The sequence below is a fragment of the Lutra lutra genome, chromosome 3 (genome assembly GCF_902655055.1).
Source record: "Lutra lutra chromosome 3, mLutLut1.2, whole genome shotgun sequence".
In the NCBI taxonomy this organism is placed as follows: Eukaryota; Metazoa; Chordata; class Mammalia; order Carnivora; family Mustelidae; genus Lutra; species Lutra lutra.
In genome coordinates, this window is record NC_062280.1 from 170,922,396 (window position 1) to 170,945,382 (window position 22,987).

The 22,987-nt window shown below is 40.7% G+C and overlaps 1 protein-coding gene across 2 annotated transcripts in view; it reads left to right on the top strand.

The window, feature by feature from the left end:
• Positions 1–22,987, top strand: part of SLAIN1 (SLAIN motif family member 1) — a 64,218-nt gene that overhangs the window by 13,972 nt on the left and 27,259 nt on the right. For both annotated transcript variants that reach the window (XM_047720192.1, XM_047720193.1), the window contains exon 2: positions 819–958. In XM_047720192.1, the coding sequence (XP_047576148.1) occupies positions 819–958 (140 nt within the window). The remainder of the gene's footprint in view (positions 1–818; positions 959–22,987) is intronic.

The following is a 22,987-nucleotide window of genomic DNA, read 5'->3' on the forward strand; positions in this document are numbered from 1 at the left end:
CAATCCAGCTTCATAAATAAGTTAATTACTAGAAGCAGTGATTATAATTCTTTCTCTTCCTTTTTTAAGTCAGCTAAAAAGATGAAATTTTTTTGTATAACCCTGTGACTGAAAATATGCTATAGTTTACCTCAGCACCATATGTCAGAGAGAAAATCTTTAACTTAAAGTGCCTCATGGTGGTTATTTTGAATTCTGTGTAATGTTATAGATGATGAAAGCAAATTTTTCCAAAAACATATCTTTGGAAGCTGTTTGGCTTTTGTGAGAAAGAAGCACATACCACGTTTAGTACAGATTTGAGACAGGGTGGGGGCAGATACCTGATTATTTAAGGGTTGAGAGAATCAATGGACTTTCACTAATTTTTAGACTTTTTTTTAAAGTATATAAAATTTGTCTAGCTTGTCATGTCATGTTTACATATATTAATTAGCCCAGTTCACGTAACATTCTGCTACCAGAGAAAGAGATGAAAGTGTTCATTTCTACAAACACAAGTGAAGTAGTCAGGTCATCATGGTGTCCGTTCAGGACATCATGGTGTCCGTTCCAGGCTAGTTCAGTAGCAAAAGCCTCTGATCTCAGACTCTGAGACATAGTTTCTCATAGTGTTTTGAAGTCCTCCTTCCCACCAAGCTACAGAAAGCATTATATTTTATTTGGGGTATTTGCCTGTTAAAAAATGATTTTTGTATTTGAAGTAATCCAATGTGAGTTTTGTGTTAGTAGAAACTGTGAAATACATGTTTTCCCTAGAAGGGAGGTCATGTCCATATACCTATATAATACCTATAATGTAGATTTCTTTTTTTAAGGTTATACGTTGGCTCTTCAAAGACATTCACATCATCAGAGAAATCCCTGAGCCCTTTGCAGTGGTGTAGACACGTCCTAGATAACCCGACTCCGGAGATGGAAGCAGCAAGGCGTTCCCTGTGCTTTAGACTGGAGCAAGGTAATTTCGAACCTGTACATCTACGTTCTCAGACTCTTGCCACTGTCAGCTCTGTTAGTTGCTGGTTTTGGAATTGACACTTCAAAGGAAAAGCCTTACCCAGAGGAGCAGCTGTTGCATGCGATTTGCTCCACACTCATCCCACATCAGACTTTCTCAAGGTAGAATATAGTTTCATGCTTGTTTTTAGCCACATTCTTAGCTTGTTTCAGTTTGTAGTGAAAGGTAGGAATGCATATTATTTTTCTGTGTTTTTTTTTTTCTTTCTGTATGCAAATATACCAATAAGTAAAATGGTTTAGCCTTAAATTTTCTGGGGACAGCAACAGTTGGTGTGGCTGAAATCCAAGATAGAAAACGGGAAGTTTCACTGGGACCTGAGTACTGACCTTTTTGAGTTCCATACATATTTAACTGGTTGTATAACTGGAAGTCCTAACCTTTATAAACTGGGAAATAATCTTCATATTGTATATAACATTAGTTAACTTATAGGGCTGAACATAAGTTTAAGGCCAAAAAAAAAAAAAGAGAGAGTACTGTCGTGGAAGGAAAAATAACAAAGGAATTATAGTCCTTAGCTTTTTGTCATTTTGTATTTAATTAAGACTATGATCACTGAGGCTTTTGCTCATCTCTTAACCTCTTGGTATCTTTTTCATTACCTAGGGGCACTGTTTCCATTCCATGGGCTCCCTGTATCCAAATCACAATTGAGCTTGGAAATGCAGATTCTGCCTTTTCCAGATTAAATAATCAGAGTCCCTGGGGGTAGGGCTGAGGGAACCTGCACTGACAAGATCACCACTGTGATTGTGGCCCACAGTGAATTTTGTGAACACCACCTGTGAAGCCCTTCAGGGGTAATGATGGGTATCAAAATCTGGACGCGAGACAGAGTATAATAGGTAACACTTCTTGAACTCTGGATTCTGCGGCCGCCAGTACATTCATTTCTTGCCGTCCTCCTCTTATTCAGTCAGCCACACGCCTGTGAGCCAGGGACACACTCACTTTTAGGGAAGGGACAGGTGAAGCTGAGAGAAGGTCAGAAGATTATTGGGACCAGAGTGATACCCCAGGGACATAACTGGAAGCTGGGTCTCCCCGACCCTAAAGACTGTCCTTCGTTAGTGGTCTCTGCTGCTTTTTTGGCACAGTCATAAGTAAATATCAGCAGAAATTTATTTTAAATATTTGGAAAGCGTCAAATTAAAAGGCACATTTTATTAACATTTTAACTAAAGCAAAGTGAGGGATTTAGTAAGAAGTTGAAGGGTGGGGTAGGAACAAAAGAGTAGCATTAGTGCAAAAATGTTGGAGACGCACGCTTATCTAAGAGAGCAGCCCTGTGAGGCAGCAAACTCCAACCTTCACTCTGTTCCCGTTTACCCGGCTGACCCTGAGCGAACCATTAAATCCCTCTGGACTTTAAGGGCTGTGTAGACTGTTTCTAACATCTCTTGATTCAAGGACTGTTTATATGGACATTTTTTTTTTTTTTTTTTTAAAGATTTATTTATTTGACAGAGATCACAAGTAGATGGAGAGGCAGGCAGAGAGAGAGAGAGAGAGAGAGAGAGAAGCAGGCTCCCTGCTGAGCAGAGAGCCCGATGCGGGACTCGATCCCAGGACCCTGAGATCATGACCTGAGCCGAAGGCAGCGGCTTAAACCACTGAGCCACCCAGGCGCCCTATATGGACATTTTCATATATGAATTTGCTCAATTTTATTTGAATATATAAAATTCAAATGAAATTCAGAACTAGAATCCTTTAGTTCAGCGGTCAACAAATTTTTTCTGAAAGGGACCTGATAGCAAGTATTTTAGGCTTTGCAGGCCACACTTTCTCTACCATCAGTAAAAAGCAGCCATAGAGGCAAACATTAGTAAATAAGGCTGTGTTCCAATAAACCTTTATCTGTGGATACTGAGATTTGAGTTCTCATGTTTTTTTTTTCCATGTGTCACAAACTATTTTTAACCATTAAAAAAAGAACAAACCCATAAAAACCATTTTTAGCTGGTAGGTGTTACAGAGCTGGGGGGAGGTTGGGTTGGGGCCTCCCAGGCCACAGTTTGTGACCTCTGCTTCATTTGCACACAAGGAAGAGTTATATACAAAGTTGATTTAAAAAATAGAGGCTTTGGAGAGTTCCGGAGGACGGGAATGAAGATGGCGGCCTCCCGGTCTCCGGCCCGGAGGAGCCGAGAGCCCGGGGCCCCACTCCTCAGTGCGCCCTCAGAGAACAGCGCCCAGTGACTCCCGACACCCTGGCCTCCGGCCGTGCTCCGAGCTGAGCTGACCGAGCCTGCGACCGGTTCAAGGCAACCCCGAGCTGAGAGTCACTCCTCGGCTCTGTCTCTGCAGCCGGCTTCCCCGTTCTAATACCGAATTGAGAATCCTCACCTGAACTCTCTCAACAAGTAAATTTCTAGCATATCCATGATTCTCACAGGATTGTACCTGCAGCATGCTCTTGCGTAAGTCCATATTCCCAAGGAGATTTTGAGTTTTGAATATTGTTGACAAGACAAGATGAATAGAAGAAGCGATTACAAGCAGGATTTGAGTTTTTCTCTACCTTTAACTTGTATCAGGTTCTCCTCTTAGAATCCCAACCATAGGAGCCCAACAGAGTCTCCTGGGTGACAGATTGGGAAAGAGGGACAGAGTCTATCAGAGAGAAAAGAAAAAAGGGAAATGCGCCTAGCAGACAAAATAGCTACCACAGAAGAATTTTCTGAAGCCATTCATCCCATAACAAGAGACTATAGTGATTAAACATTAAAATTATAACACTTGCTAGGGAAACTGGATCTACACCTATAAAATAATAAATCTGGACCCCTATCTCACTTCATACTATATGCAGAAACTAACTCAAATTGGATCAAAGACCTGAAGGGAAGAAAGAAAAATATAAAACCCTTGGAAGAAAACATAGGTGAAAATCTGTGTCTTTGGATTAGGCAGTGGTTTCTTAGAGATGACACCAAAAGCACAAGCAACAAAAGAAAACTAGGTAAATGAAGTTTTTAAAAAGATTATTGTTTGAGATAAAGTGAATGGGGTGGGAGGGCAGAGGGAGAGGAGAAGCGGACTCCCTGCTGAATGCAGAGCCGGGTGCGGGACTGGATCTCGTGACCTGGGGATCATTACCTGAGCTAAAAGCAAGAGTCAGATGTTCAACTGACTGAGCTGCCCAAGCACACCTAGATAAATGAGTTTTTATCAGAATTAAAAAACAAACAAACACTTTTATGCATCAAACAACACTAAGAAAGTGGAAGGCAACAAATGGGAGAAAATATTTGAAAAAATGTATTTGATAAGGATTTAGTATCCAGAATATACAAAGAACCCTCAGAACTCAGCAAGAAAGAGATAACCCAATTAAAACCTGGGCAAAGTATTTGGATAGACTTTTCTCCAAAGATGATACAGGGGCACCTAGGTGTTTCATTTGCTTGTGTCTAGCTGCTGATGTCGGCTCGGATCATGATCTCAGATTTATGAGACCAAGCCCTATGTCTCCCTCTGCACTCAGCGGGGAATCTGCTTGAGGTTCTTTCCATCTGCCCTTCCCTTTGCTCATGCAACCTCCTTCCTTCTCTCTCTCTCAGATAAATAAACAAATCTCCAAGGAAGAAATACAAATGGCCACAAGTATATGAAAAGGTACTCAACATCATTAGTCATTGCAAATTAGTTAAAGAATGCAAATTAAAATGACAGTGACAAACCACCTCAGATCTACTGGGATGGTTATAATCTAAGAAACATAGCAATGATTGGTGAAGGTGTGGAGTAACTGGAACCCTCCCACATTGTGAGTGAGAATGCCACATGGTACAATAACTATGGCAAACAGCTTGAGACTTCCTCAAAAGTTAAACACAGTTTGAACATGCAAACCAGCAATTCCAGTCCTACACGCATGTCTGAGAGAACTGAGAACAGGTTCAAATACAGACATGTGCATGAGTTTTCATAGCAGTATACCCATAATAATGTCAAAAGGTAGAAAAAATAAACAATCTACCAGTTGATGAATATCTACCTGTTGATGAATGCTCTTATGATGGACTATTATTCGGTAATAAAAAGATGCAAAACACTGTTAAATGTCACAATATGAATGTTGAAAACATGCTAAATAAAAGGAATCAGGCACAAAAGGCAACATAGTATATTATCCCATTGATGTGAAATGTCTACATAGACTGATGATAGTTGCCAGGTGCTAGAGGAAGGGAGGCATTTGGCCTAACTGCTATGGTTTTCAGGGAGTGTGATGAAAATGTTCTAGATTTCGTTAGTAGTAATGATTGCACAGCACAATGACTGTACTAAAATAACATTCAAGAGTACATTTGAGAATGGTGGATTTTATCTTGTGTGACATATGTCTCAACAAGAAGTGTTAAAAAGACTCACTGAATTAAATGAGCAACCAACCATAAATATTTACAGGTGTAGACAAGTGTGCAAATAGCTATCAACAATCTAGTCTCCTGAAGAGATTACTAACAGTTGTCTAATAGGTTGAAACTGAACATGTGTGTAATTCCTTAGTTTATTAAATATTTATCTGAGTGCCTACTCTGTGCTAGGCACTGTCCTGTGTTCAAATAAAGATAGCTTCTAGAAACATCAAAAAAAAAAATAAAAAATAAAAATAGAGGCTTTGTTCAATTTAATGTAGTTAATTCTTATTGGTGGCTGCTTTTTGAGATTTGAGACTAAGTACCTGATTAGTTAATTTTCCCTTCATTGATGAGGGGCTGAAGCAGAATGGTGAGGTCATGAGGATGTGCATTAATGTGCTGTAGTTTTATTCATAATGTAATGTATTTCAATTTCATGTAAGAGTTTAAGCAGAGAACTAGCTTTTCAAAACCTACCTTAGTGTTTTCCAAAATTTGTATCTACATCTAAATCCTCTCTTGCTGTGAGACTAAATGCTTTTGTTCTGAAAATCAGTAATCCATTCATGAGATAAGAAGTCACTGTCTACAATAGGTTGTTCTTTGGATGAAATTTTTTTTTTGAAATTTAACTTCTATTTTATAGGGTAGTTTGTCTATAGTTTAGAAGTATTAATCTTACGGTTATTGTAACGAAATAGCAGATTCCTACCCCGGCTCTCATGCCCGTGTGATTACCCAGATGTGCTTACTTAACAAGAGCGATTTGCTGTGGTTTTGCTATTTATCTCATGATTCCCATGCCCATGTGGCTGTGGCTTGAGTTGTCAGTTCATTACTTTGGATGTTGAAGGTTTAATTCTTCAAACACTCTTTTCCCCTTATACTTTCTCTCTGCACATCTTCCTTCCCATGTAGCTTTCTACCAATTTGGGGATACATTAATATTGATCACAATACAAATAATCATATCTCAGCCATGCTGTATTTTTATTGTTATGTTTCTCTTTTTTGGTCTAACCTTTTATTTTTCCTAGAGTTAATCGTTAATTAAAAGTTAATTACTTACTGTGTTTGGTTTTTGTCATTAATTTACCCCCAGACTCTCCAAATGAACTGACCACTGGTACAGTGAGGCATACAAATCCACCAAGGGTGTTAATGGTTTTATTTCCTTTTTTTTTTTTTTAAACTGTTCCTGCTGGTGTCTCCCTCTGATCCCCTGCGGAGCTCTGAACTGCTTCTCTACAGGATCCCCCAACCCCACCCCCGAGCTGTCCTGGGAGGACTTCCCCCTGCCCTCATCCTGGGAATTCTGTCCACTCCTTAGTGTAGCCCTGCCCGTGTCCCAGATGCCAGGTCTCCCTTTTCCTTATGTTTCCTCTCTGTGTAGAATTCATAATCCTGTTGCCTTTTCAGGGGAGCAGGAGAGGAAAGAGGAAATGGGGGAGGGAAAATTTGAGAACCTCCTGTGTCTGAAAATGTCTTCATTATATCTTCAGTCTTGATTGTTCTTTGAGCTGGGTGTAGAATTCTAGGTTGGAAACCATGTCCAACAGAGTGTAGAAGATGTTATTTCATTATATTTCAGCTTTGGGATTGCTGTGGAAGGTCCTGTACCATTCTCATTTTTGATTCCTGTGAGCTTTCTTTAAAATAACTTTTAGGAGCTCCTGGGTGGCTCATTTGGTTAAGGATCTGCTTTCAGGTTAGGTCATGATCCTGGGGTTCTGGGATTGAGCCCTGCATCTGAGGCTCCCTGTTCGTGTAGAGCCTGCCTCTCTCTCTTCTCTTTACTTGTGCTCTCTTGCTATCTCTTTCTCTCTCAAAATAAATCAATACATTGATTAATAGATTTTTTAAAAGGATTTATTCAAGAATAAAATACCTTTTAGATAGAATCTCAATCTTTTAATTTCTAGTACATGACTTTTTCATTTTTTTTGTGCTGGTGGGCATTTTAAGCAGAAAGCTTGAGTTCTGTAAAATGTCCTGATTTCTTTCTCTGTAAATCCCTCCTGTCCTCCAGTTTAGTCCTTTTTTTCATTCTAGATACTCCTTTTAGTCAGATATTGAATCTCCTGGATTGATGTTCAGATTTTTATATTCTGTCCTGTTTCCTATCCATGCTACTGATGTTCTCTTTTCTTGGAGGTTTTAAAAACTCCTCTTTGAGGGACACCAGGGTGGCTCAATTGGTTAAGCAACTGCCTCCAGCTCAGGTCATGATCCCGGAGTCCTGGGACTGAGTCGTGCATCGGGCTCCCTACCCAGCAGGGAGTCTACTTCTCCCTCTGACCCTCTCCCCTCTAATGCTCTTTCTCTCATTCTCTCTTTCTCAAATAAATAAATAAAACCTTTTAAAAAAACAACAACAACTCCTCTTTGAACTCCTCTGCTGCATGTCTATTAAGTACACGCTGTGTGCTAGACACTTTATAGGGAATGGGGACGCAGCAGTGGCCAAACAGATGACAAGTCCATGCCCTCATTGAGTCCGCCTTCTTGTACCCAGACCTTCACTTAATCCTCCCGTGATTGTAAGGGACCCTCATCTGTGTAAGGTATTTTAAATGTAGTAGCTTTACATTTTGGCTTATTTAAGCAATAAAAGCGAGAGAGGAACAGCTGTTTGGAGAGGGGAGGGAGCTGAGGGTCCCAGTATTTTCCTAAACAGTCCTCTTGTTTTTGCCTCACTAAAAAGCTCTCTGCCCTCAGTGGTAGGCTGTACATCCAATTCCAGAACATTCCAGGCTCTTGTTGGCTTGTCCCCACTGTGGGCCCCTAGAGCAGTGAATGTCAGAACCCAAGTCTGTTACCTAATGTTTATCCATTTTCCATTTCGAAACGAAGTGACCTTCTCAGACTGATAGTGACTCCTCTCCTGTTCCGTCTCATTTGCAGGTTTAGAAGACTTGGAGTTTAGCTGTCATTCTAGTGTGTTTTTACGTTTAATTGTACTGTTTGTTTAAGTATAACTGACAGTTTCAGGTATACAATATAGTGATTCAGCAATTCTGTACTTTTCTCAGGATTCATCAAGATATGTGTATTCGTAATTCCCTTTTTCTGCTTTGCACATCCCCCCACCCTTCTGATCATCACCAGTTCTCTGTATTTAAGAGCCTGTTTCATGGTCTCTTTTTTCTGTATTCATTTGTTTTGTTTCTTAAATTCTATGTGAGTGAAAGCATTTGGTATGTGTCTTTCTCTGAGTTTCTTCACTTATAAGACTCTCTAGCTCTATCCATGTTGTTGCAAATGGTAACATTTCATTCTTTTTATGGTTGAGTAATATTACATTGTATATATACCATATCTTCTTTATCCCTTCATCTATCAGTGGACACTTGGGTTGCTTCATATGTTGACTTTAGTAAATAATGCTGCATTAAACATAGGAGTGTGTATATGTTTTCAAATTAGTGGTTTCATATTCTTTGGGTAAATACCCAGTATTTACTAGAATTATTGGATCATCAGGTAATTCTATTTTTAAAGTCCTAGCTATAGCAGTCAGATAAGAAAAAGAAATAAAAGGCATCCAAATTTGTAAGGAAGAAGCAAAACTTTCACTATTTCCAGATGACATGATAGTATATATAGAAAACCCTGAAGACTCTACCAAAAACTACTAGAACTGATAAATTCAGTAAAGTCGGAGGACACAAAATTAATATGCAGAAATCTTTTGCATTTCTATACACTAATAATGAAGTAGCAGAAAGAGAAGAAAACAATCCCAGTTTTAATTGGCCCCAAAAATAATAAAATACCTAGGACTACACTTAACCAAGGAAGTGAAAGATCTGTATACCCGAAAACTATAGAACATTGATGAAAGAAACTGAGGATGAGACAAAGAAGTGGAAAGATGGTCCATGCTCATGGATACAGAACCAATGTTTTTAATTAAACTGTCCATATCACCCAAGGCAATCTGCAGATGTACTGCAGTCTCCCATCAAAATACTAATAGTATTTTTCACAGAACTAGAACAAATAATTCTGAAATTTGTGTGGAACCGCAGAGGGCCCTGAATAGCCAAAGCAGTCTTGAAAAAGAGGAACAAAGCTTGTGTTATCACAATACTAGATTCAAGATATACTACAAAACTGTATGAATTGAAACAGTATGGTACTGGCATAAAAATGGGTGTGTAGATCAATGGAACAGAAGAGAGAACCCAGAAATAAAGCCATGCTTTATGGTCAATTAATCTACGACAAAGAGGCAAAAATATACAATGGGGGAAAGACAGTCTCCAACAAATGCTGCAGGGAAAGCTGGACAGCTACATGCAAAAGAACGAAACTGGGCCACTTCCTTAAACCAACATGGACATAAACTCAAAATGATTAAAGACCTAACTGTGAGACCTGAAGCCATAAAATTCCTAGAAGAAAACAAAGGCAGTAATCTCTTTGACATCAGCTATAGAAACATATTTCTAGATATGTCTCCTCAGGCAAGAGAAACAAAAACCAAAGTGGACTACACTGAAATGAAAAGCTTTCTCACAGTGAAGGAAACCATCAACCAAACAGAAAGGCAGCCTACTGAATGAGAGCAGATACTTGCAAATGATCTATCCAGTAAGGGGTGAATATCCAAAATATAAAGAACTTTTGCAACTGAACACCAAGGAAACGAAATAATGCAATTAAAATGGGGAGAGGACTGACCCCAATAAACGTTTTGCCGAAGATGGACAGATGGCTGGCCTGCAGACACATGGAAAGGTGCTCAGCATCCTTCAACATCAGGGAAATGCAAACTAAACCTAAAACTCCTCATACCCATCAGAATGGCTAAAATCAAAAACACAAGAAACAAGTGTTGGCAAGGAAATGGAGAAAAAGGAACCCTTGTGTGCTGTTAGTGGGAATGCAAACTGGTGAAGCCACTGGGGGAAAGCGTATAGAGTCCTCAAAAAAGTCTTGTGTGGTTTTGTAAGAGAATAGGGAGGAATTAATATTTAGTTTTCAATACCAATTCTTACTGGCTTCCAATTAAGGGAGTCCGTCGTCCCTGACAGCTAATTAACTGATACCAGAAATTGTGGTTTTAACTTTATTCCTATTATAGCATAAATATTTAATTGGGATAATATGAGCATTCCATATTTTAGAACTTTCAAATAATTCTAATAAAACACTTATTTGGATCTCATGTCTCTCTCTTTTTTTTTTTTTTTGTTTTAAAGATTTTATTTATTTATTTTTCAGACAGAGATCACATGTAGGCAGAGAGGCAGGCAGAGAGAGAGAGAGAGAGAGGAGGAAGCAGGCTCTCCACTGAGCAGAGAGCCCCATGCGGGGCTCGATCCCAGGACCCTGAGATCATGACCTGAGCCGAAGGCAGAGGCTTTAACCCACTGAGCCACCCAGGTGCCCCTCATGTCTCTCTTAATCAGCATTTCCAAGTAACAAATATTGAGCATTTTCTTTGAGATCAAGTTTGTTGCCCTTCATTTGAATATCAGTTGCCCCAGGATAGTGACTTTGTTTTGTCACACTGGCTAGAAGGGAACCAGACACCTTAACGGTTGCTGTTGCTAAAATAAATAAATTTTTGTTTAATTCTTTTTGAATTAAACGTCACAGTTACTGCTGTTACATTTTTAGTTTTGGTTTCCAACATTTTAAGGTGAGGTGGAGTCTTTGCACTCTTTCCTCACCGTCCATCTCTCGCTTACCAGTGTCCTGTGAAGCATTAGTTTGCAGTGTGTTTTACCTTCACAGGCTTGTTTACCTTAAAATAGTTTTTGCTTATCTTACTATATTTTGTTGCAAAATGATAAGGGCCTATATGCTCCCCACCCCCTTCCTCCTCCTGGAATTTAAAGACCTTCGGTAAGACCTTCCACCACTGTGACCAGGACAGATGAGAGATTAGATTTTTTTGAAAGGATAGTTTTCTCCCCTTTGTCTTTCTTTTCCGGTCTCTCGCACTTCGTAACCAAGGGGTAGGGAGAGTTTCTCCACTGGGCGTTCAAAATAGATGGTGCCTTAATTAGAGAGCAAGTTAGCGGTCTCCCTGCTTAAGAAGTAAATTTCCCTGGGAACGCATATGAGGGTCGGGCTTGTCAGCCTCGGTTTCTGTGGGTACTTTGGATAGCGTTTCTTCCAAGGTTGTCCCTAATTGTGCAGCTGCTAATGAGTTCATGTGGATTGTGACTTTGGGAAGGGCCCCTGTCTCTCTTCTTGCTGTCAGCCTTCTCGGGGAGGGTCTTCACATAGCCTCTACGCTCTGATAGCCTCGTGACCCTGGATCTAGGTAAGGTAACAAAACTTGGCAAATTATGGGAGTATGTATGGGAAGTGTTCATGTTTTGTTGAGATTGTGAGAACGGGCATTTATTAAAATCCTACCCTTCTGAAGAAAGTTTGTTTTTCTGGAGAAAACGAGGCACAGAAAGGAATGTTTCGTTATTTAATTTTATTGGAAGACAGCACCTGCATTTAAGAGCTTTTTAAAGATATTGCTGAAAGATTACCTTTCGTATAAGGTGTATACACACACACACATGACTAATATGTATCTGATGCCCCCAAATTCTCAATTGACTAGGTCAATTAATATTTTAATTGAAAATTAATTAAACTGGAAGTTTATTGGAAGAATGAGATCCCAAAACTTATTTTCTGCTGTTCCAGACTGGTCTTTTCATACCAAATTTCATACTTTATAAGGTCTTCTATATCAAGTGGTCAACACTGTCCACTTACTTAAGCTTTCTCACCCTCTTCTACTTTTATGTTTGTTTTCTATGGTTGTTGTCAGGCAATAAATAAGGATGTTTATAAAGCAGACATAATAAAGGCTTAAATATCAGATATGTTTCCTAATACATTTGAAAATGGAAATGGCTTTTTTGGATAATGTACAGAAAGTAACGTTAAAATAATTCATCATTGAAAGTTAAATATTTCAGTACTTTTTTTTTTTTTTCCAAGATTTTATTTACTTGAGTGAGTGAGAGAGAGAAAGCATGAGAGAGGGGAGGGTCAGAGGAAGAAGCCGGTTGCGAGAAGCAATCCCCGGACCCTGGGATCATGACCTGAGCTGAACGCAGACACTTAACCCACTGAGCCACCCAGGCACCACCTTTCAGTACTTCTTAATCTGCATTGGACCCTGATTAGAATATACAGTCTTAGACATATTCAGTATCTTGGTTGGTTTTTCTCTTTGAAAATGGTCCTAACAATGTTACTTTCCATTTGGAAGCATCTTGTTTTGTGAGCATCTTTTTACTTAATTTTTAATGTATCTATGCCTTCTTTCCAACTTGATGAAGAAGCATCTGATGATAGGGGCCTGCCCTTGTTTCCTTTTGGATTACCAATGCTTAATAAATTCTCAAACATGATTTAAGTTCTGAATGTTTTTTTTTTTATGATTTATTAATTTGAGTACATTTAAATTTCTTACATGAGCAAAGAAACCAATTGAAAATTGATGTTGTAAACGACATCCAACTAGCCAAGCTAGAAAGAATTACCTGATGGTGCTCATTAAAATGTTAGTGTTGGCACCTGGGTGGCTCAGTGGGTTAAAGCCTCTGCCTTCAGCTCAGGTCATGATCCCAGGGTCCTGGGATTGAGCCCTGCATGGGGATCTCTGCTCAGCAGGGAGCCTGCTTCCTCCTCTCTCTCCCTGCCTCTCTGCCTACTTGTGATCTCTGTCAAATAAATAAACAGAATCTTAAAAAAAAAAAAAAAATTAGTGTTGGGGGTGGATATTTGAGTCTGTTTTGTTCGCTGCTGTTGACCCACCTAGGGCCTAGAACAGTTTCTGCCCTGTGGTCCGTATAGAGTGATAATTGTTGAATGAAGAATGACTATGGGGGGAGGCATTTTGATTTAGTAGTTAGACATCGGGCTCACTAGGCCTCCGTGTTCCTTAACTCTGATTAAGAGCATGTCACGGTCCCATGACTTATTTTATAACTGAACATTTGTGCCTCTTTAATCCCCTTATCTGTTTCACCCCACCCCCCTTTTCCTCCTGGCAACCAGCAGCCTGTTCTATTTGAGTCTGTTTCTTTGTTCATTTGTTTTGCTTTCTAGATGCCACATAATAAGTGAAATCATGCAGTATTTGTCTTTGTCTTATTTCACTTAACGTAATACCCTCCAGGTCCCCCCATGTTGTTTCAGATGACAAGATTTAATTCTTTTTTATTGCTGAGTAGTATCTGTGTGTGTGTGTGTGTGTGTGTATACACACCACGTCTCCTGTATCCATTCATCTGTCCGTGGACGCTTAGATTGCTTCCATGTCCCGCCGATTGCAGATCGTGCTGCCGGGAACATAGGGGTCCATGTATCTTGTTGAATTAGTGTTTTTTTCTTTGGGTAACGTAGAAGTGGAATTGCTGGATTGTATGGTGCTTCTATTTTTAATTTTTTGAGGAATCTCTGTGATATTTTCCACAGAGGCTACAACAATTTCATTTCCACCAATAGTGCATAAGAGTTCCCTTTCTCCACGTCCTCGCCAACACTTGTTGTTTTTTGTTTTTTCGATGCCAGCCAATCTGACAGGTGTGAAGTATTAGCTCGTTGTTACATTTTAGTTAAGGAAAGAAGGAAAGCAGGCCACTTGTTTCTAGCCCGTTGCCTAGTTAGTGGGGACATTTAACAGATTTCATGGGGCTATTAGAAAGATTTCAGGCAGTGTTGAATGTCACATTACTTCGATAAATGTGAAATGCCATGTGATTATGTGGACACAGTCCTACTGTGGAGTTCTTTATTCAGAATGTGAACCAGAACATAAAGGGAATCCTCTTAGTTTGGCTGTTTATACTTTATAGGAAACTAATAGCATTTTTTTCTTTGGGAGGGTGGGGGGGGTTTGTTTTCTCTACCTGTAAATCAACATATCTGTTAGAGTTGGGATCCCAGATTGGAAAGTTTTGAGTATCATTTAAGAACAGTAGAAAACTTTAAAGCAACTTCATTAACTATTCCTTTTTCTTCTGCTGCTGCTTAGACGATATGTATTCCATCTCTGACATGCTTTTCTCTGGTCTTCATCACTTCCCCCACTTTTTTATTTTTTAAAGATTTATTAGAGAGCGAGAGAGAACATGGCATGGGTGTGGGGGGGATTGGACAGCAGAGAGAGAAGCAGACTCCAGACTCTTCACTGAGCCAGGGGGCCTGTCTGGGGGCTCTATCCCAGGACCTCAGGATCACAGCCTAAGCTGGAAGCAGATGCTTAACTGACTGAGCCACCCAGGCGCCCTTTCCCCCACCCTGTAGACTGTAAATAACAAACACCTATAGAAATTTCATGAGCCTTAACTCACATGACACCCTAAATTGAAGTAAGACTAATTGAGAGCCTTTGGTGAGTCCATGTCATGAGGCTGGGATGTTAAATAGCCATATAATGATTAAAAAAAAAAAAAAAAACAACTTATCTGAGTAATTTGAAGCACCCAGTATGTGGCTTAGTTAATTTGGGGCCAGTTAATAAAAGCTTATCTTGCCTGAAGATCTTTGAATATCCAAAACTATTGAATCAGGACAGGTCACATTTGAGGAGTGTGGGTATAGTTTTCACAAAGAGCGTAGCCCTACACAATCACTGCCTTGGGTCATGTTTCCTTATGAGCATCTTTCATTTCCTCCGGGATTATATGCTAAGCACATGGAAATAGATATTGCTTCTTAACTGAGTTTTTCTTGTATCTTCCTATGATACCGGTTCCTGTGCTTGCCTTGGTTGTTATGATGGAGCATTCCTCTCTAAACTTAGCCAATGGAAGAGAAAGTTGCCAACTAATCCAGTGCTCTCAAGGTGGTCTTTTCATTTGTTAAAAGCCGCACAGATTGAACTGAAACATTAGGAAGTTATTGAGTGTCTGTCTCCTGGACCCCATCCAGCCTCTCCTTGCCTGGCCCGAGATGCTATCTTCATCAGCTCATGTTTCCAATCTCGAGGTGCTCTGTCAAATTGGGAACACAAAATTAAAACTTACTCTGCTCAGTTCATTTTAGGTAAACTCTGTAAGGGAGTGCCTTCCTAATTGGAAAAATACTCTGGAATCATACCAACATCTGCAGAGATGGGGGTCTCTTGACATTTGCTATTTTTTTTATTATCATTTTTTTAAAGATTTTATTATTTGACAGAGAGGAGCACAAGTAGGCAAAGCAGCAGGCAGAGAGGGGAAGGGAGAAGCAGACTCTCCACTGAGCAGGGAGCCCGATGCGTGGCTCGATTCCAGGACCCTGGGATCATGACCTGAGCTGAAGGCAGATGCTTAACCACATGAGCCACCCAGATGCCCCACTATTTATTATTCTTGTGTGCTAGAAATGGAAGACACATTGTCATGGCTGTGGCCTTTGATGGCATCTTTGCTTTCTCATATGTTCAGAATAGTCCCAAAGCGTGTGCTTCAGTATTGGGAATGATGCTTAGTACAATAAGTAGCAAATCAATAAGGATTGTGGTCCTATGAAATCTGCAGTTTCTGTCCCATTATATCCAGCAACATGGGCATGTGTTTGCCAGACACTCCTGAACAGCCCTCTTCCTTTCCTTTCTTTTGCTGATTACATGTATTTCTCTGTGTTTTTTTGTTCTGTTTTTATTTTGCATTTCTAGCACACGGAAGTTATTAAAATAAGCAGTAGCTTATGACCGTGCATATAATGTTTGTTACAGTGACTCTCTATCATTGACACGCTGTTTTCTTACCCCAGTGAAGAACAGATAAAGCAATAGACACTCTCCCACGGTAGTCGATTGCTGCTTTCACAGTGCTCTAGCGATTGACTGAATTTGCTTCTAGGGCAGTGAAATTTTATTCTGGTAGATGTTCATGCCTGTGTCTTGGGACCTTTACATAAATTATCCATTTAGGCAAGAATTCGTAGCCTCTACTTTTCTGCAACACTGGGCCTCGATCGGAGAGATGATTCCGGTTCTTCGTCGTGAAGTAAGGCGCGGGGCCTTGCTAGGGACGAGGTGCTCCGCGGCGAGGCGAGCTCAGGATCTTTCCTTCGGAACCAGCAGTCTGGTATCACTGACTGCGCAGGTAGCCGCTCTTGTTCTTTTTTTCTTCCTTTCCTTTCAAACAGGCGTTATGGTGCTGGCTGACCTGAGTCTGAGGGGTATGATGGCCGGGAGATGCGTTCCCAGGGATGTGCGTGACGTCAGCAGGGGTTAGGCTGTACGGAGAGTTAATGCGGGTGGTGGGGGTGCGGGAGGGAGATCCAGACCGCAGGCTGGCAGCGCAAAGGTCTGGCACAGGGGTGAGACTCCTGATCCGGGAGGAGATGGTAGGCCGTTGTGGGAGTGTAGTAGAGAGAGGTGAAGGGAGAAGGGAGTCCAGGGATTCTGCATGTAACGGGGGAGGTATGCGGCATGTGCAGGGCGCTTAAGGATTTCAGGCTTTAAGATGGCTCTGAAGCCTTTGCGTAGTTTTCAGCAGAGTGACATGACCCTGAACGGAAAGTGTCAGAGTGTTAAGTGAACTGTTGATTTTACTAGCCTTTCTTAAGTCTGGCAAGATGTGGAGAATGAAATGGCGATTTTAGAAATTCTTAGCCATGTGAGTGAAGTTGGGCTTTTGAGCATGGTTGGTTTTTTTTTTTTTTGTATTTTGTTTGTTTTTTTGTTTTGAGGGAATTCTTAACTTAGATACACTTGGAGATGTTTTCTTCCATTAATACCCTGTATTTCTTTTGTGACTTCTTGTGAGCAATGGTCATTTAAAATATGGCCACGCTCTTCATGATACTTAATTGACTTTGAAAATACAAAGCTTTGAGGGCGCCTGGGTGGCTCAGCGGTTAAGCCTGTGCCTTTGGATCAGGTCATGATCCCAGGAACCTGGGATCAAACTCAATCCCCAGTCGGGCTCCTTGCACAGTGGGGAACTTGCTTCCCCCTTTCCACTCCCCTTGCTTGTGTTCCCTTTCTTGCTGTGTTTCTCTCTGTCAAATAAATATATAAAATCTCTCTAAAAAAAAAAAAAAAAAAAAAATATATATATATATATATATATATATATATATATATATATATATATATATATATATATAAATAAAACTTTGATCTTCGGGGCGCCTGGGTGGCTCAGTGGGTTAAGCCGCTGCCTTCGGCTCAGGTCATGATCCCAGGTCCTGGGTTCGAGCCCCACGTCGGGCTTTCTGCTCAGCAGGGAGCCTGCTTCCTCCTCTCTCTCTGCCTGCCTCTCTGCCTACTTGTGATTTCTCTCTGTCAAATAAATAAATAAAATCTTAAAAAAAAAAAAAAACTTTGATCTTCTTGATTACTTAAAATACATGGAACTTTAAACTTTTATATAGTAACAGGTTTCATACATTTGAGTTTTGGAGCTCTTGTCAGCTTTTATTTGTGAATTTAATTTTTTTTATATTGTAGCTGTAAAATTTTATTTCGAGGAACAGGGTATGTGTGGGTGTGTGTGTGTGTGAGTGAAATTCAGATACGTCCTCAACATACACGTGTCCGTATTCATATTACACACGTGCGTTTTTGTGCACGTGCTCGCGCATGCTCAGTCTGAGTGTCCCATTTTTATGGCAGTTTTAGATAAGCTAAGTTAGATCAGTAAGAGGATACTCAGCTCTAGGAGTTGCTGGCGTGTGCTAAAAGTGGTGACTGCAAGTAGTTGGATGTTTAGTCTTCCGGAGAAACCAGATAGATACCTATTCTTCAAGAAGACTGAGACATCTAAGCATGAGATCCCTACCCCTGAGTGAGAAGCAGAGCTTGAGGGAACTTATTTTGATGTCCAACGGTAGACTGAGCTGGGGGGACTAGTAGATGAACTCATAAAGCATTCCACTCCTGCATAAAGACCGCCCTCCTTTGCACCGTTGGGACCCTCAGCCGCTCTGCTGCTGCATGTCGAGGCATCTCGTGGGAAGTTTGTTTACGGAATAATCCAGGCATTTATGTAGTGTCTGTTGTCCATCTTTTTTTTTTTTTAAGATTTTATTTATTTATTTGACAGAGAGAAATCACAAGTAGGCAGAGAGGCAGGCAGAGAGAGAGGAGGAAGCAGGCTCCCTGCTGAGCAGAAAGCCCGATGTGGGGCTTGAACCCAGGACCGGGGATCATGACCTGAGCCGAAGGCAGCGGCTTAACCCACTGAGCCACCCAGGCGCCCCTGTTGTCCATCTTTTAAGCTGGAGGCCTATCAGGGTAATACCTATACTGGTGCAGAAGTTGTTCACGCCAGTTACTTATATATACAGATAAGCATGGTCTGTATTCAAAAATAGAGACCAGTGGACCGAGTCTCATTTGTTTTTTGGGGAAGTTAGTAGTATGAACAAAATAAACAGATCAGCTGACTTCGTAGGAAACAAGAAGCTAAGGGAATAGAGAGCTCCGTGTGCTTAGATTTAAGTGAATACTACACCTTTAAATAAGAATAGATTACTGGAAAAAAGCAGCAAATCATTATTTGTAGTCATTTTTAACTTCTTGGCAGTATGGAATTGGAATGGACAGGGCTAAGAACCGAGCTGCTTATCCATATTTGTCAAAAGAGATCCCCCTCAAAAAGAGAAATATGAGAGAAATTAGGGGACATGGAGGGCAGATTCCAAACCTTTAATCTTCCTGTAAGCAGGAACAGCAGACAGTGAAGAGGAAGGAAGAATAAATAATAGAAGAAAATTTCTTCGAGTTCAAAGACAGCTCCCTGGTATGAACTAAGGCAGATGAGAAAAGACCTAAACCCAGACATCCTGGTTGAATTTCCAGGGTTAAAACCCTACAGATGTTCAAAAAGAAGAGACATTATCTGCAATGTAACAGACCTCAGGCATTTCATGAGGAATTCTCACTGCTTAGCTGGGAAATGAATACAGTCTCTATAGTTTTGAGGAAAGGTATTTTTAAACTATGATGTTGTGCCCAGATATATCATAGATTGTGGAGACAAATGGAAGGGGATTTGGGTTTGCAAAGATTTAGAAAATGTACCATCTGTACCCTGTTTCAGTGGCGGAGGAAGTACAAGGACATGAGATCCATGAGTCTGGAACGGAGTGGCTCTGGAGGTGCCCCAGGAGAGGCCAGGAGCAAGGAGATGAGGAAATGGGTAGGCTCTCAAGGCTTGTGACGTTCTTCGCTCAGTGGTTGGGGTCTGGTGCCAGAAAAGTCCTTTCCTTTCCCTGGCCCCTCTGACCATATTCAGCTCCCTAGTGAGCGAAGCTTCCGTCAGAACACTGAAATGCCACCTCTGTGTTGCTTAATGATCACCTTAAAGTTGTCCTGTTCACAGTTGTCCAACAGAATGGGCAACTAGTAGTCCTTGACAGTGTAACAACAGAACCGTGAGATCTGGAGTTGGGAGTGAAAGAGAAGAGGGATTTAGCATGGGCTCAATATCTGACTTTCTCGCTGTCACGAATCAGGGGGCAACAAAGTGATATTGGTTTATCTGCTGAGAGTCACATAGTAGTTACAGAATTGTCCCCAAGTTCCCAAACAAAACTCCGGAAAAGTGGATCTGGGTGGGAAAGGGAAAGAGATTCCTGTTTTAGACCTTCGTATATATTTTAATATTCTTCCATGTGCAGGCATTAAATTAACTAATTTTGGGGGGTTGGTGGTGAGGGAGAGGGAGAGAATCTTAGGCAGGCTCCATGTAGAGCCTGACACAGGGCTCGATCTCATGAACCTGGGATCATGACCTGAGCCGAAATTAAGAGTTGGGTGTTTAACTGAGCCATCTAGGCACCCTGCTATGCAGGCATTTTAATAAAATCATGCAACCATTACTTTTAGGGTCAAGAAAATAGTTTTTTCCTTATCTAAGTTCTTAATTACATATGCTTACTTTCTACTGCTTTTCAAGACTAATGGGTCAGAGGCCTTTTCTCCCATGGGACTATAAGCACATGTGTTGTGTCTCTTATTGAAAGAGGAGTATTTTAGCCCAGGAGATACTGAAGAGGAAGGAATATCCAAATTCTGTTTCCATTACTCTTCGTATTCAGGAGCGTACAGGGCTTTCTAGTAGCTTGTGGGGCTCGCATTTCCTAACACACTGGACATGGTCAAGGGCAGGGAGGTTCTAACCGGTGATCTAGTCTATCCTTTCAGAAGAGGAAACACACTGTTTTCAGACATGAGATAATCAAGCTTGTTTCTTGTAGAACTGGACTGTAGCGTCTTCCTCGACTTGCCTTGTTACAGCCATGTGGAGCTTGGAAGTCACCTCTGGCTGCAGTCATGGCTTGACGGTGGCTGTCATCCAAATTAGGAGCAGCTGTCTAGAATCTGCATGACAACATCTCGTCATTGGCAGATGATTAGGTCACTCTTTTCCCTTGTTCTTTTCAGGTTAAATTAGGACTTTCACAAAGGCTGACTTCTCACATTTTGTGACTATTTTCACTGTCTTTATGTTAGATTAAAGCCATAGTCATCCAGTCTAAGGAAAAATGGAGTCTATAAAAGAACATGCCTTTGAAGAGTAATTACTGCTGAAGTCGGATGTGTTTTTAATCTCCCCGTTAATTGGAGATGGGAAGTGTGATCATTTGTGCAGTTGCGACAGAGCTCGCCCCCGGGGATGGGCAACACTGAATTTGGTCCGTGTGTGCTTGGAGCTGGCAGCTTTTCTTTTGTTTTGACCAGTGATGAAGTAAAAACATGTTAGCTGACAGTTCAGAGAATATCCCCTTTCCAACCCTCATTTTTCAGTTCTTAGACCATTGTCCTGGTTAGAAAAGACCCACAGAGCAGAGCAGTGGGAAGAGCGTTTGGCAGTCCCAAGACTGGTTAAGGTCTGAGAAGTAGAAAAAGTCCAATGGTTACATGGTGGCGACTGGACACTTGAACCAGCATGTCTTACTTTACTACTAAAACCTAGAAAACGTTTGACCCATTAAATTCAAGATCAAGAATAATTGTAAAAGTCAAATCCCTATGGAATAAATGCGGTTAAATAATACTCCTTCATGGTGAAATTTTATAACTCATTCAAGTAGTAAACATTTATAAATGTTTATCTGCCAGTCATTGCAAGTATACAATCCCTTAGTTCTTTTAAAACTTAATCCTAATTAATTAACTCTAGGTATTATTTGTAGGGGTAAATGACCTCTTTTATTGATGTTTCTTAAAGATGGTGTGTAAGTCATGTTTTTGTAACTTGTTACATTTTGAATACAACTGCAAGTTTGAATATTGAGTATTACAGTGTTCTGGGGCTATGTGTTTATATAAATATATATTTAAACACATAAAATGTATATTAGCATGTAACACACATTTATGAACATAAGTATGTGTTAACATGTAACAAACACAGGCACATATATGGACATGTAACAAGTATACTAATGGGTACAACTAACTTATCCTGAATAAATGTTCACTAAGGATAGCAATTAGGGAGGGAGGTTTACTAGTTGTGTAGCCTTTCTCCTTGTGTGAATTACTGGCAAATGCATAACAGTTGAATCTCCTTTACTTTGTGACTGTCTGGGAGAAGAGTGCTGAGAACACCTGGTCCGGAGAAGTAGTAGGCCTTCCCAGTCCCCGTGTGGATATTCATTAGGTCATGGAGAGTGGTGGAGAGATTAATGCTGCCTCAAGTTTACCCATAAAGTAAGGGATCAGATAAGCTGCAAGCCATATGTTCCTGCCCCAGGGGGTTTTGCTCAAGCTGGGGCCAAGTCTCGATGTTTGCTTATGGGAATGTAGAGCCCCTTAAGAGACTTGTATTTTGGGGCACCTTGGTGGCTCAGTGGGTTAAAGCCTCTGCCTTCAGCTCAGGTCATGATCTGGGATCGAGCCCCGCATCGTGCTCTCTCCTCATCAGGGAGCCTGCTTTCCCCCTCTCTCTCTGCCTGCCTCTCTGCCTACTTGTGATCTCTGTCTCTCAAATAAATAAAATAAAATCTTTTAAAAAAAAAAAAAAAAAGACTTGTATTTCAGTCTGGGCAGTCAGTTTATAAGAGTGAGCCAGTAAAATGCTATCTTTACCTACGTTCCCTAATTCCTTTAAGTTAGCACAAATATTCGAGCACATCAATATGCAAGCATTTCTGTAGCTCTGGCCTCTAGGTATGGGACAAACATAATGTGATCACCTGGGAAGTTTATAACCGAGAGGCTGGTTCGTGAAAGTACAGTCTTGTCCTGGTGTTATGTGGATTTAGGTCAAAATGCTGTGGTCTAGATAAAACTTACTGCCAACCTAAGAGAATAACAGGTACTAAAAGATGTGGTATCCCCCATCCCTTGCCTGATCTGAGACCACTCTGTTGCTAGTGTGAGTGGAAGACCACGTATGGAATCCCTCCAGTTGTTTGGCTTAGTACTGAGGCCTGCCCACCTGTTGTGTGAAGAAGGAATGCAAGCCGAGGATTGAACATTTATCTCCCCTTTCTTCCTTGGGCCTTATTTTCCAGGACTCGGTGGTAAAGAACACCATTATTTAAGTGTCCGAGACATGACTTTAGGAGCCTATGGTTTTGAAGAAACCATATTTCTTAAAATGTGGCATTTGGGACATATGTTTCCTCTGAGATGAGACTTTGGATACATAAGCGAGCACTGTTGACCTACCCTGAT